The sequence below is a fragment of the Suricata suricatta genome, chromosome X (assembly GCF_006229205.1).
Source record: "Suricata suricatta isolate VVHF042 chromosome X, meerkat_22Aug2017_6uvM2_HiC, whole genome shotgun sequence".
NCBI classification, from domain to species: Eukaryota; Metazoa; Chordata; class Mammalia; order Carnivora; family Herpestidae; genus Suricata; species Suricata suricatta.
In genome coordinates this window covers 14,653,900-14,669,855 of record NC_043717.1, presented here as the reverse complement: position 1 = coordinate 14,669,855, position 15,956 = coordinate 14,653,900, and the positions used below count along the sequence as shown (strand labels likewise).

Genomic DNA, 15,956 nt, shown 5'->3' with positions numbered 1-15,956 from the left:
AAGAGCAGGACATCTATTTTTTAGCTTTGAAAACATGTGATAAAATGCCTCAATACTTTATTTGGAACAACACTAAATGGAAATGACTATATCATCTCCTTAGTCACTGAGTTTAAGAACTGATGAACAGCTATAAGTAAAGGGTGGTGATAAATGGCAGGCAATGCTGTAAATGGGCGGTAGCTTGTGAATTACCGTCATGACTCATTTTACATCTGATGTTCTTAACATCCTTACTAATGACTTGGAGAAGGAAATATAATGACCCACTAATAAAAGCTGCCTGTGATTTCTAGGAGGTGTTGCAAATCAAATCAGGCCTTATGGAAAGAAATCAGTAACGTGGAGAGGTAGGCCATCCTTTCTAGTTATGTTAGTGTATGTTATTTTCTTAAAACTTTATTTTTTTCTCATTATAAAAGTAATCACTGGTTTGTAGAAACACTGGAGAGTACAGCAATATAAAAGAAAAGTAAAAAGCGCTCTAATTTAATCACCCTGAAGCAAACACTGTTGACTTTTTTTTTTTTTTTGGTATTTACTTTCAGCCTTTTTGCCATACATTTTTAACTGGTTGAGATCATACCACACACATATTGTTTTTCACACACATGTGCATCTTTTCCACTTAGCATTGTATAAAATTTCCCCTGTCATTACAGACTAAGTGAAACATCTCTTTAAAAGAATGTTTAGTTGTTAGGCTCTAGGTACCTGGAGGATGTAGGAGAACTGGAATTTGGAGGTTGCATGGACTCCTGTCAACATTATGTTTAAATCCATATTATATTAGAGCTGAAAACATAGCATCGTCTTGAAAACATAAAAAAATGTAGGAAAGCAGTTTTGGCTTGTGGGCTGTGTCGCGGTAGGCGCTCCACAAAGGTTTGCAGGATTTGATCCGCTGCCTGCAGGGTCTGAACAGACTCCCGGTTGTCTTATCCTCGGTGATATTGAACGAAGCCTTTAAAAGCAGCCGTTGGCCGGAGGCTTGCCTGCAGGCAGAGAACTGTGCATTCCGCTTTTCACGTCGAAGTGTCTATCCGTGATTTCTACTAGTGGCTTTAGAAATCTATACCGCATGAGTTTATGGTCTCATTTGGCCCATGTTCCTTAACTGCCTTGGGAGGAGTATCTGTTTGGCCTAACGATTTAGGGTTTCTTCATCCCTTATTGAATGGATGCCAAGCTTTGTAAAAGATGGCTCGGCGTGATTTTCTATGGTGGTGTGTTTGCTCCTGAGGCTCTAAATTCTCAATAAAAGGCTTTCTGTTCTCTGACAACAGGCCATTTTTCCCAGACACACGCCTTGTTTTTCCATCGTTAACAGTAGATAACAGTTTGGATGTAGCCAGAAGCAGTTGGCACGAGCCTGTATATGAGGGGCTTCTGGAACAGTCTTCCGGCCACTCACTGTAGGGCGCCGCCTTAACTGAAGCTTTATTGGCCTGCAAGCTCGGTGGGTCGCCGGCTCTGGCCTTAGTTGTTTCTCGAATTTCTTTGTTCTGTCTGCTTTTCCTCCCAGCCGGTGACTCGATGGTGATTGCTGTTGCTTTTCTTCCTTGCTCATTTTTCAGAATTATCCCTTTGCTCCAAGCTTGTCTCTGCTGGGTGACTGTCTTGTAAAAAGTTGCTTCATGCTCTTCATCCCCCAAGCAAAGGAATGGGGCCGTTTAACCTGCTGTTTTAAAAAGCTGTTGTAATCGAAACAGTCATTCTTTGTAACGAGATTCATAAAGAAGCATTATGATGATTGATTTTTTATTCAGTAAAATTCAATAACAACAATAATGGCTAAGTACTTTATATGCATTTTTTCCATTTAATCCTCCTGGAAAATCTATAAGGTACACATTATCATCTCCATTTCAGACAGGGGCAGAGGTATAGAGAAGTTAAGTGACTTGCCCAACATTGCTTTGTGGTAAGTCTTTGCTCTTAGAGAGGAACCCAACTTAATACTAACTTGCTCCTCTTGCCACATGCTGTCATGAAAGAGGGGGGGGGGAGCTTTATTTGTTGCGTTCTTCTATCCCTAGCACCTAGAAAACGCATTGCACACAGAGCTTTCTCCATAGATCTAAATATTTTTAAAATTTATTTTTGAGACACAGCGCGAGCAGGGGAGGGTCAGAGAGGGAGGGGGATACAGAATCTGAAACAGGCTCCAGGCTCTGAGCTCGGTCAGCACAGAGCCTGACGCAGGGGCTCGAACTCACAAACTGAGATCATGACCTGAGCTGAAACCGGATGCTTAACTGACTGAGTCACCCAGGTGCCCCGATCTAAATATTTTTGATGAATGTTGAATTTATTGTTGAGCAGAGGAAACTATGAATATTTAGTACCTCCAGTATACAAGACACACCAAAGAATACAGAGATACCAGCACACAGTTCTTGCCCCCTTTATGTTCCAGTCACTTAAGCGGATACATAGGTAAGTAGCCGTGAATACAAAGCAGAGAGGGTAGTGAGTGCTATTCAGAAGATTCAACGCAACCACAATAGGAACACGGAGGGGGTGAGAGAATTCCAGTGGTTGACATGTAGGATGTTTTCATGGACGGCACCTATTTGGTGCTCACCCCTCACTGATGAATGAATATGTCATAGTAACTAATAACTAGAATGCCCTGAGATTAATTCAGTCTCCCTTTGAGGATCTCCATTGTCGAAGCACTTCAGGGCCCCCTTTCTAAGTATTTCACGCTCTGTCCAGGAGATGTGGTTACTGGTTAGTGTGTACCTACCTGACCTCTGGATATATTTAGGAAATTCCTGTTTTGAATAAGTATGTGATATGAACTTGTCCTTTGTAATGAAAGAATATGTAAAGAGAGCATCCTTGAGTCTTTAAGTTTGGATGCAGTTTTCTCTTCCCTTTTTGTGTAAAACCTAGGAGACCAGATGATTTAAAAAAAAAAAAAAAAGGAGTAAGTGTTTTCTTTGGGAATCCAGAGCAGGCAGTGGAAGTGAAGAATAAGTCGTACAGCATTAAAGTCGGAGCTGTGTAGCAGGAGCCAGACTGAGAAATCATCTTGAGGGGCACCTGGGTGGCTCAGTTGGTTAAGTGGCGGACTTCAGCTCAGGTCACGATCTCACAGTTCGTGGATTCAAGCCCCACGTCGAGCTCTGTGCTGACAGCTGGCTCAGAGCCTGGAGCCTGCTTCAGATTCTGTGTCTCCCTCTCTCCCTGACCCTCCCCCACTCACGCTCTGTTTCTCTGTCTCAATAATAAATAAAAAACATTAAAAATTTTTTAAAAAGAGAGAAATCGCCTTGATGAAAGTGGTAGGTTGTCCCTGAGGAATGTTTCCTATAAGACTCAAATGAGCTTCCTTCTTTCTGTCTCGATGAATCTGACTACTCTCGGTGCCTCCTGTGAGTGGAATCATACAGTATCTGTCTTGTGCCTGGCTTATTTCACTTAGTGTAATGTTTTCAAGGTTCATCCATGTTGTCCCATGTTTCAGGATTTCCTTCTTTTTTAAGGCTGACTGATACTCCGTTGTATGCCCTACCCTTGGAAACAGCAGTTTTACTTGAAAACAGAACAGTGAAACATCACTCCAAATATTGCCTCCTCTGTGGTTGAAATAATTTCATTTCCCTTCCTTACTCTGAAGGACATAAAAGCTTCTCTTGAAATTGCTTTTCGAGAAAGAAATTTCCCGCTTTTCTCTCTAGCTTAAGACATTTTGGGAGACCTAGTTGACTCAGCTGTTTACATTTGTCAGATTAGAAAGATGCTTTTTCTTATGTGTCAAGAACTTTCATTTGTGTCAAGAACTTCTTATGTTGTAAAAAAAATATTTTCATTTTCATATGGTAGATTGATTGGTGTTTTAATGGTAAGCTAACTGTTCACAAGTATCACAGGCCTACTCTGTTTCTACAAAACATCACAACACCAGCCTCATAGCACTGAGAACACGCTCATGCTCACTGTGATTCTTCACATTAGGATAGATTCTCCGAAATGCTTCCCTGAGTCTCCACGTCGGCCTCTTTGCCTCAATAATCAGGGTCTGAACTTCATATTGTTCTTGGCATGTCATTGGCACTCTATACCTACCTAGAATGCATATTTGTAGATTCAAGGATGTAATGTAATTTGAGTTTTGTCCCTGTATATCCAAACCAGTTCACAGTCGCCAATTTCTCCCCATGGTGACCATGAAGTATAGAGAGGTAGGTGGTCTAAATACCTCTCGAACCTCTCTCTTACACTCTTACCTTCGCTGCCTCAGTTGGATCACTTTGTCATCCTCCTCTTGACCTCCTTGACTTTTCCATGTCTTTCCTTTCTTCTTCATTCCTCCCAGTGCCACTGGATCATTGATCTTAAAGTCACTAATTTCACCACATCACACCTCTGCTTACTACCAGTCACCTTTAAGATAATGCACAAACTTAACATTGGCCCCAACTTACCTTGCCGGCCTCCTGACCCAGGGAGCTCTAGGGAGAGCTCCACCTGTGACCGCACCGCCCCCTTCCCCACACACACATTCTTGCCTGCACTCTTGCTTTTCTTCAGCTAGAATACCCTTTCCATCATTCTCCACCTGGCAAGTTTCTGCTCACTCTTCACAATTTGCCTCAAGCTTCATCACTGCTGTGAGTCTTACTTCCCAATATGGAACTATTAATGGCTCCTGTTTTCTAGACACCTTTATTGTAGTGTTTATCCCTTTGTACTGTGATGCTCTGTTAATGAGTCTGTCTCTGCTGTTAAATTTTGAACTCAGTGAAGATCCAGGATTCTGCCAATCTCATCTTTCTTAACCTTGCCTATGACATAGATCATGGCTCACAGTAGTCCTGGAAAAGAATGCTGAGTGAATGAATGAATGAATGAATGAGTGCATGGAAGAAAGAAGGAAGGGGAAGATGGGAGGAAGAGAGGGAGGGAGGGAAGAAGAGGGGCAGGCCAACCTTTTATACTTCTGAGGTATAAAGGAAAATGAGTAAGTGTGGTTTTGCCCTCAAGTATGTCGTAAAACTGCTGTGATGTGTTATGGACTGTATGTCAGTGGACACATTACTGAAACCTTCTTCGTGTAGCCAGTTGGACTTCCCTTGAACCTTAAAAGTGAGATGGAGTTCAAATACACTGGGGGAGGAGGTGCCACTCCCGGTAAGAGAAATAGGCTAGACTATGTTGTGATTGAGTAAGTCAAAATATTTTAAATCCAGAAAGCATCTTTGTATGTTAATTGAATCCATACAGCTACTTTATAGGAAAATTAGGACTCAGTCCACAAAAGTACAGCAAGTTTCATGTTAAAGCCCTGGGTGAACAAAACTCAGACCAGCCCCATGGTATTTACTCTTGCCATAACTCTTTAAATTCTCCAGATGCATCTAAAAAGAGAGCACTGTTAATCAAAAGATAAAAGTAATTCTCTAGTAGAAAGAAGGTTTACGTTTTCCTTTTATCTGTCAAAGCAGCGGAAAATAGTCTTTTAGAGTATAATGGTGGGTTGTATTTTGTCACAGCACTATACGAAATGGAAATTTACTTTGGCTTGTTCATCCTCTGTGAATAAGATGATCCTACAACAAAATGGGATGCAGGCTTCTCTCTTGGGCACAGTGGAGGTAAAATATAAGCAGCATTTTCATATACTGTCAGATGTTTGGAGAGCTGCCTTCCAAGATTTTAATGTTGTCTGAATGTACATTCTCCACCTCATTGAGCACTTAAGTAGGTTTTGATTCGTTCTTCAATACTGCATTTCCCCAGCATGAGAAGAAGCCCCTACTAAACATTCAATAAGTTATTTTGTTTTGGCAAAGAGAAAATCTTACCTATGAATGTGTTCTATGAATCTTTCCAGTTTTTTTAGGTCATGGTCTCTACAGCTATCCAAAATGCAAACAAATGACCCTAATGATCAAATCTTGGCAGAAGATAAAGTGCATGATAAATGATAGAATTGGCTTAAGTTCTCAGATACATCTTCCTACTGATACACACAAATGCACACATGTGTCTCAGGGAGAGAGAGAAATATACTAACATAAAACAGACCCCATATATACATCTTCAGTAGAATGATAGATATGAAAGTTTTTGTTGGACAGATTGAAAGAGTAAAGCCTGAAAGGCCTAATGGAGGCATCTAAGATGGGTGTCTGTGTTTTATATTTAGAAGAAGTTTGCTCTTAGTCTTAAAAGCACAAGGGAAGGGTACCAGCCCCTGAGAGATATGGCAAGTTGCAGCAATTGGAAGTAAATTTCTTCAGGGCTTTGGGAGTTTCTGTGAACAGCCATTAAGAAACAGTATATATTCAGAGTGTTTGAAGGTAGATAGTAAGGGGCGATAGTGGAGGTTGACTAAAAGTTGAGTCTCATGAGAGATCAGAGGAAGTAGCCTTACTTGGGGAATAGGATCCTTGTCTAGATAACTAGTGAAATAGTCCCTGTGATAGTAACAGGGGTCTAGGCTAGGGGTCAGAGAATAAGGGGCAAATCTGAAAGCAGAGCTTTGGTGGGGGGGTTTGACATGAGAAGATGCACTAAGAGGGTGGGTTCCAAGTCGTGAGTCTAGGAAACAAAGAGGATGAGCCTGGAGGCTTAAGGAAACGTAGACAGTGATGTTCATCTACCTCTCCCGTACACTACTCGTTCTTGGGATGTGCTAATAGGTAGCGCAAGAAGTATTGGTTTAGTTTGGAAGACACTTAGATAATGTTAAGACTAAGGTTAAACAGTAAGGACAGGACTTTTCAGAGCTTTTATTTTGCTATTATGCAAGGATCAGATCAAGTGTTTTATATTCCCCAGATTTACTAGATTGTGGGACTCGGTGTTTTGGCACTTGGTTAGCTGGTATAACATCTTGGGAGCATACTTTGGAAAGTTATTTCAGAACAAGAGAACAGTGTGTGTCTGTATCCATGTGTGTGCGCATTTACATACATGTACCTGGATGATAATGAACCCTCCAGATGAGGGTCTTTTGATCATAATAGATAGGAACTTGAGAGAATGCGAGGGAATGGGCTAGGATGAATAGTTGGAAGTCATAGGCAGAGAGCTGTCTACCAGAAATATGACTGGGATTGGATTCTTCTTTTTGGTGACCAGTAATTAATGGGAGACTGGGGCTGTGCACATGGGAACAAGAGAGTAAGCCAGGGGCAACAGAGGCCTAGGAAATAATCCTGGAAACTATGCTGTCACCAGAGATTATGCTGGAAAGAGCTGATACCATGACAGTGCCAAACAGTGGGCCTCCTCGTCTGGCTTGTCAAGAAGGAACTCTGCCGTCATTCGCAGGTTGTCTTGGGAGGATGCTAATGCCAGGGCAGAGGGCGAGTCTCTGGCGTCCTCACACTCCCTGCTCCATTCAACCCTTACTGACCCTTCACTTTGTAGGGATAGGAGAATTGTTTCCATCCAGGCCCTGCTCTCAAGGAGGCCACTATTTCTGAAGAGAAAAGAGGAGAAAAGCAGTTAAACTTCTATGCGTAACACAGCTAACAAATGCTTCTAAAGGAGCTATGGATCTGACGAGTTCTTTGACCAGGATTGGGCAAAGAGGTTTAACATAACTTGAACTTCTGCTAACTTCTTAAGACAACCGGGGAAATAACTATTATATGAGTAACTGTAAGTCGTAAGCCCAATTTTATAATCAGAGGGTTACTTAAAAAGTTTTTTTTTTTCTTATAGCAGTGTTTAAAAGTAGACTGAAGCATGTCTCTTGGGAGATATCAAAAATGACATAGTGGTATCTGAGGTGTTTTAAAGATGACCTCTGACCCTAGAATGGAGCTACAAATATATTTTTTCTTTTACTGAACCATGCATTTTATATTTAGAATTTTGAGTTGTATTTTACTCTGGCATATGTCCTGGTGATATCACATAGTTTAACCTGAGCCAACCAAAGGCGGGTGAATTGACAGTTACTGATGTAAATTTCCCATCAAGTAGAAAAGGCTTCCATTAGAAGCTCAAAGGCGTCCATTGTAAGGATGTTCTTTTGTGCTTGTTCTCTCTGGCTCTGACATGAGCTGGCTCACAGGGCTTAGCCTCTGCTCCTACCGCTCCCTGCTGAGCACCAAGAAGACTTTTCCTAACACCATCAGTCATAGGCATTCATGAAAGGAGTGTGTAAAAATAAATATTAAAAGTTGACAGTGAGTTGTAATAGTTTGTGTATCTTCCTGAGTTAGGACAGTAAACGAAAGCTGAAAGGTTGTGGGTGGGGTCATATATAGATACTGTTTTGTCTTCTTGCCTGTCACTATCTCCCATGGCCTACATCCCTCCCTATCCTTGTGTATGACTCACGTTTGGGTAACCATGCCAGACGGTGGACACTCTTCAACCCACCACTCTGGAGACCCCAATGAATTGCTGTTTCGGTGTTTGTGATAATGTGAGATATCCTCTTGCCTTTTCATCTGCTTCCCTGCCTCACATTGAGCAGGCACTCAATAAATCTGTACTGAGCATAAAGAGAAGGGGTAGTGTTAGACAAGAGTATAGTAAAAGAGATGACTTGAAAGAGCCATCTTTTGTCTTATATTCTACCAGCTGTTTAAAAAGTCATCTCTTGTGCTTGGGTTTATATGAACACTTGAGTCGTGTGTATGTATAGCTTCTCAGAAGATCACCCCCTTCTGTAATAAATCTCCGAAAGCCTGGTCTACCAACGGAGAGGCTTTACTGACTGCTAGAATATAGGGCTCTCTCTTTCTCTCCCCACTACCCACTGAACCTGGTTGCCTTTCTGATTAAGAGTTATGGGTAATATTCTGAGAGGAGACTTTGGGAGATGGGACTTAAACTTCCTTCTCCTTAGCATTGTCCTGTAATTAGAAAATTTTATACATCCAAAGGAGTTTGCATCTGAATTAGAATGAAGTCACAGGAGTGACTTGATTTGAGCAGGACCCTGGCCTCACACGCCAGCAGTCACAAAGAGAAGCAGATATATTAGTCATTAGGGAGACTGGATTCTGCTGGGCTCAGATCCAGTGATTGTCTTTCTCACAAGCATTAGTTTCTTCATTCTGGCACAGAAAAGGGGAAAAAATTACTTGCTCCAGTAACTGAAATCATATGAGGGTTATCTTTCTTGATGCTGTATTTCCAGATCTTGTAGAGCTAAGAGTATATATGATGCTCCTACTATACACAGAATCGCCCAGAAACTTTATGTAGTACTTTGGTCAAGAAGGCTAGTAGGAGAAAGACTTCTGGTCTTAAATATTCAAAGGAATGCTTTTAAAAATTATTTTAAAAGTCATTTTTTAAATGGAGATGAGAATGTGGCAGGAGAGACAAAAATCGATGGCATCCTGGTGATTACTGTTTGTTGAAGTAGATCAATAGCAATTGTAGATCAATATCAGTAGCAATCAATAATTGTTGATTTGTAGCACTTTCACCTCTATACAGCCATCCGTATATGGATGTATCCCAGACCAAGCAACGGCTTCTGAGTTGGGTGGCAAGCAGAGCAGAGTAGCATAGATGTGGGTGCTAAGAAGTCTGTAGAGCACAGCACAGAGAAGAGGAGGCGCTCAGCTGAGCTGTGAAACAGAGCCGGCAAGGGTTCCTTCTCAAGGCAGATGGGAAATGGGCCTGTTTGCACATCTCTTAGGAGTGAAAGAGCTGTGTCCTGAGCTGAGTTAACACAGCCCCCAAGAGCATGGCCAGTGCTTGTCCTGGACAAGCCATCTTCTTAGGGCATCCAGGAGAGCAAGATCTCAGAGCCCTGCTGAGGAAGAAGTGAGTGGAGATGCTGAATCCTCTTACACAGCTGCTGTAAGCCTTACATCCTTTGTCACTGTCTCAAAGTGGATGAGAGATGTTTGGATGTGATTTCCTGATTTTTTTTGTCTGCTTAGGCCTGGCCTTCAATTATATAGGACCTATGTGTGTACTGGAGCTAGGCATTGCCCTTGAAAGTTTTTTTTAATGTTTATTTTGAAGTAGGGAGGAGCAGAGAGAAAGAGGGAGAGAGAGAATCCCAAACAGGCTCCACACCCAGCATGGAGCCCAACGCAGGGCTCCATCTCAGGGCCATGAGACCATGACCTGAGCCGAAATCAAGAGTTGGACACTTACTCAACTGAGCCACCCAGGTGCCCCTACGCATTGCCCTTTGAAAGCTGGGATTCTGTTCACTTTTAGCCCACCAGACCAAAGATGTTTTCAGAGGTGTAGAGGAAGCTGAAAGCCCAGTGGGAAAGCAGTAATTCATTACCCCTTGTCTTTGTTCTTATATTTAGAGGAAGGACAGAGGACAGAGATTCTCAAATGGGGTGTTGAAAAAGGTGTAGGGCATTTAGGGCGTTTGGGGTGGATGCATTAACGGAAGAGCACTGCCGGCTGTTAGTGGGTAGGAGCAAAGGTCACCTAATGTCCTTTAGTGTGAGACAGTCTCCTACAGTGAAAAGATGTCCCACCTAACATGCCCATAGAGGGAAGCACGATGGAGGAGCAGCAGGACTTGGCTCTCCCTGGAGGTTAGTACTGTCATGCAGATCTGCCCACTGACCTTCATGGTTGTCGTCTGACGCTAGGTATGGTCTTCTGAGGCTAGGTATGGTCTTCCATTGTTGATATAAAACCATCTTTCCATCCATTCATCCATCTCTACCATCCATCCTTTCAGGGCTTCTTTGGAGAAGAATTTCATGGCCACCTATGCTCCCCATTCTTTCCCCTCAGTGACATTGTCGCACTGTTGGCTCTCCTAAACTCCCATTCCTCTCTGCACTGACTGATTTAGTAGGAATGACAGATTGTTGTGCCAGCTGAGAATAGAAAAGGTGGAAGGCAGCAAAGCCTTCTGGAAGGAGAGAGGGAAGAGGAAAAAGTGAAAAAAAAGGTTTATGATTTATACAGATAGGAGAATAGGCACCTGAGTTGTTAATCCCAGAAAGGTATTTGGCTAGTGCTAATAGAATTCCTCCTACATCTAGGTCAGTGCTTCTCAGTCTCGAGTGTGCATCAGCATCCCCTGGAGGGTGTGTTCAGACAGAGACTGCCAGGCATCAACCCAGAGTTTCTGATTGAGAAAGCCTGGGGTGGGGCCCGGGAATTTGCTTTACTAACAAGTTCCCAGTGATACCTGTGCCGCTCGCCTGGGAACCATACTTCTCTAGGTCCTAGAGAAGAGAGCAACACCTGAACACTTCCCACCTCTGGGACGCCTGGGAGACCAGGCTTAGAGGTGAGCAACTTGCCATACTCTTGACCTTCAATCATGGCCCAAGAATAAGGAAGGAGGAGTTAAGTGCAGCATCTCTGGAAGGTGAGTGCATTGTCAGCCTCACCATCACCCCTGTTGCTGGAATCCATGCAGAGGCCAGCGTGCTGTATTTCCTGAAATAGTGAGAAAAAGAACTAAGTGAGCAGCTCTGCTTTCCCGTGTCTTTCTGTAGAGAAGTAAGTGTATTTAACAGGTGGCTCTTCTTGATGCCTGTTTGCTTGTACTGTCCTGTAACCCCGGGCATCCAGGACCACGGGCAGCGCTCCTTTTGTTACTAAATAAGGGGGAGTTGTCCGAACATACAACCTGTGAAGGTCTCCCTAAAGGAAGACACCTGGTTTAAAGCCCAAACCATTGGAAGCTTCATTTTTCCCCCTGAAAGGACCCCAAGTCAGGATTGAGCATAGTGTTTCCTTCTGCATATTCCTGATTTCTTCACTCCTGTCAGTGAAAACTGACGTATTGGTGGTTTTTCTTTTCTTCCTAATGAATTAGTGATAGTGCTACTTCAGTCTGGTCCAAAAGGGAAAAAACAGAGATTGACGGGCATGCTGTTGGAAGTGTGAACAGGACTGCGAATGGCACTTTAACGGTGTCTATTTGTACTGTCAATTCCTGATTTTTCAAGATAATTCTAAGAACGGTTTTTTATCAGATTTGACCTTATAGCTGAATAACAACACACTTTATTCCTCCTTGATGTTTCCTTGGAGTCTCAAAATATTATTAGTTTGAGTACTTAGCAGCAGTGGAGGGGTGGCATAATATTTTGGATTTCATTTTTTATCCAATTTAGAAAGCCCTGTGGCACTAAATAAAAATGTCACCGTGTAAAATGTAAAAGCTTTCTGTCACAAATGTTTTTAAAAATTCATGAAGGGCTGAGGATTTGATTTATCTTATCCTCTTTCTGTGATTTATTCATATTTAATGTTAGTTTCAACATTTGAAGCATCAAGAACTTTTTCAAATCAAAAACTATGGTGAATCAGTCTTATTTGAAGAAACATTCCGCCATGCCAGTTCATTCCTGTTCATGTGTTCAAGGTGTAGATATGCTTGGCTTTCCCAGTGGCTGGAATTCTCACTAGGGAAAGCCTTTGTGGTTGGGGAGGTTGGTTCGCCCGGTGACTTGATTTCAACAGCCGTTTCCCTGGTATCAATAGACCATTTCCTCAGGCATTAATCATGATCACACAAATGTGGTGGCAAAGGAGAAGAGTGGGAAGGGACCTCGCCTTTAGAACGAGCATTTTGTTTGCTGTCTGGTTTTTCATTTTTGGTACTTTGAGCCTCTGAGTCACCTGTGTTTTCAGAAACATCTTTAGTCAGAGATAATATCAGCCTTTTCTGTGGATGGTTTGTAAATAATGAATGATAATAGAATTAGCTTTGAATGAAGGGAAAAAATGAACTCCAGACTCATCATTTTTTTATACTAGTGAATAAACACCTAGATTCTGTGGCACAGGCCTTTCTCAAAGCCCTGGAAGGTTAAAGGGCTGGTGGGAAGAGCGCTGCGGGCCCCCCTCATTCTGCTTTTAGGGCAGATGGACCTGTGCTAGAGGACGTGGCCATGCTTCCTCCTGCCCCGCGAGGCACGGTGGCGTTTCCAGGCTGGGACGTGCAGTAAGGCACGGTTGCTCTGGACACTCTTGCTTCTGCCTGTCCTTCCACCTGCCTGTCCATTTGTCCTTCTGGCCCGCCCTCCCTTTATCCTTTCCGTCTTTCTCTCTTTTTATCCTTCTTACTATTATTCTTCTACTCTGCACACACTTTTGAGCGCTTCCTCTGGGCCAGGTGCTGTGCCTCCAGGGCACAGAAGTCAGCTTCTCCTAGAGTGAGGGGAAAGGTGCTGAAAATCATCAACCTTTGAGTAAGAACATGAAGGAAGAGGGGGAATAAAAGGTGCTGAGCACCTACAAGGATACATCCCTTTCTCCCTGGTTCTCTCACGTGTTTGTTATCGAGGCTCTGACCTATCGAAGAATGGCAGTCACTCCGTGGAGCAGCGACACCTCAAGTGCGTGGTTTTTAGAAGCAGTTGTGAACATTTTGTCATCATGAACTTGATTTTATTTCTTTGCTTAATGGAGAGAATCATCTAGTTAAGTAAAATGACCTCTTTCCTCCTCAGACTATTGGAAAGAAGTTACCTCCAACTACGTCAACTCCAGACTCGTCGAAACCAGAAATGGACGGCAGGACAAAGAGTGAGTGTCGTTATTTGTCCGTTTTACATTTGGAAGCAGTTCAGAGTTTTCCTGTCATTGACATGCTTTTGAAAAATCATCACATAATCCTAATGGCTGTTTAGCTTTTTAAAGTAAGTCTTTTATTCTAAATTTCAGTATGGTTATCATACAGTGCGACATTGGTTTCAACCGTACAATATAACGATTTGACAATTCTGTACATTACTCGGTGCTCATCCTGATAAGTGTGCTCTTTAATTCCCTTCACCTTAATGCCTTTTTAAAATACATCAGGAAAAATACACCCAAATGTGTTCTACTGGGTCCTACCAGTGGGTGGGCATAAGTTAGATTCAGCATTCATGGCGCTTTTCTCCTTTATGGAACATGGTTCTTTGCTGCCAGCTCTATCAGAGCTGAGCTTAGCCATGTAGACCCCATCGCTTTGCCTCATTCAGGAGGCAGAAAGGGTCTAGAGAGTGGCGACTCACAGTTGGGGGATTCGTGGGCCCTTAAGCCAGGAGGCCCCGTCTTCTGGCCTAAGCACTCAGCCAGCCCTCCCAGCCCACCTCACCTGGGATCTCTCTCCACACAACTGTCTCTCCTCCACTGAGCCAGATACACTCTTCCTGTAGTTTTCCTCCAGGAATTTTAGTCCCTGGGTCTACATCGATACTAGCCCACTTTTCTCCTAACAGCCCTTTAACATTTGAGACTAGTTGTTTCTCCTCAAAGCCTTCCCAAAGGTCAGTATTCCCTTTTCTAGATGGTTGCCAGATAAAATACAGCATGCCTGGCACATTTGCATTTTAGATAAACAGTCAATATTTTTTTTTGGTTATAAGTCTGTCCCCTGTACTCTTGTTGTTTATCTGAAATGCTAATGTACCTGGGCGTCCTGAATTTGTAGTTCTTAATCTGACTAGCCTCCAATTCCTTTAGCTATCCTTTCAGTAACTAGGGCCTTCTGGACAGACTCTGGTCAGAAACAGTTTGCGTCAATTCTTTCTAGGGATTTTATTATTTTTTTCCAGCTTCAGATTTTCTTCTGAAGATAATGTGGACAGACTGCTAATCTAGTTTGGAAAGCGAAAGATTGAGAGAACATAAATCACACATATGTAATTATAATTAATATAAGAGCAGGGATAGCTTTATCCTTTTAATTGAAAAATAATATACCATTCAAAAGCAAATGAGGGATACTGCCTTAGACTTAGGAAATGAATCAGTCCAGAAATGGCGGTTTTGACAAACAAGTTCATGGAAGATGCAGATGCTAGAGCTCTGGCCTAATGTGTCAGGTCCAGATGAGGTCTGCAAGCCTTCCGAGTGGAAATGGTGTAGTCCAACTCCTGATGACAGGCCGAAAGCCCGCTCGCCTAATGCTCCACTGCAGTGGGTCGCACACTTGAGTGGGCCTCAGAATCATCTGGAGAGCTGGCCCACACCCCCCAGTTTGCCAGGCCCCACCTCCAGAATTTGAGTCCTCAGGCCTGGGGTGAGACCTGGAACTTTGCTTTTCTAAGGAATCCAAGGTGCTGCTCCGCTGCTCCTGGTTGAAGGCCCATACTTCCAGAACCACTCTTTGGAACTTCCCGGTGTTCCTTGGGAGAAACTGGCCTTGCATTTATTCATGCAGGTTATATGCTTTTATGCTAAACCTACCTTTAGGTACTAAAGAATTTTCTTTCTTTCTTTTTAATTTAATTTAGAGAGAGCGAGAGAGCAGGCTGGGGAGAGAGGGGCACAGGGAGAGAGAGAGAATCTTAAGCAGGCTCCAAGGTCAGTGCAGAGCCTGATGGCAGGGCCCAATCCCATGACCCTGAGATCATGACCTGAGCCAAAATCACGTCGGACGCTCAGCCAGCTGAGACACCCAGGCACCCCGAGGCACTAAAGAATTTTCAAGAATTTGGGGCGCCTGGGTGGCTCAGTCAGTTAAGCCTCCGACTTCGGCTCAGGTCAGATCTCACGTTCATGGGTTCCAGCCCCGCGTCAGGCCCTGTGCTGACAGCTAGCTCAGAGCCTGGAGCCTGCTTCTGGTTCTGTGTCCCCTTCTCTCTCTGCCCCTCCCCCTCTCGTGCTCTGTCTCTCTCTGTATCAAAAATAAAAAAAAATTTTGAAGAATTGAATGTTTAAACCATTCTGCAAACATTTCTCTTGTTGGACCATAGCCTGTTCTTCCTTCCATTCAGCTGCTTATTCTGTGGTCATGGCAATGAACCGGTTTCTAAAGGACTTCTGTTACTAGCAGTGTGGCTTGGACGGCCGGCACGGGGAACAGGCAGAAGGAAAAGGGGAAGACACACCAAGCCTCCAAGGTGATGGCAGTGTGGTCCCTAGGGCAGGCTGTCCCCATGACGTGAGACAGCCAGTGGTCCTAAGCAACCTGACTTGTATCTGCAGAAGTAGAAATCTGGGAACAGAGGTTTGGTTTTAATGGACAGTGTTTCAATAGAAGTAAAGTCAAAATTCCCTATAGATTGTTCACCTCTGTCCTGAATAAAGAGGCC

General features: G+C 43.2%; 1 protein-coding gene across 1 annotated transcript in view; it reads left to right on the top strand.

Annotated features, from left to right (window-relative positions):
• Positions 1–15,956, top strand: part of SH3KBP1 (SH3 domain containing kinase binding protein 1) — a 279,554-nt gene that overhangs the window by 166,116 nt on the left and 97,482 nt on the right. The window contains exon 8 of the mRNA XM_029929622.1: positions 13,383–13,458. Coding sequence (XP_029785482.1) covers positions 13,383–13,458 — 76 coding nt within the window. The remainder of the gene's footprint in view (positions 1–13,382; positions 13,459–15,956) is intronic.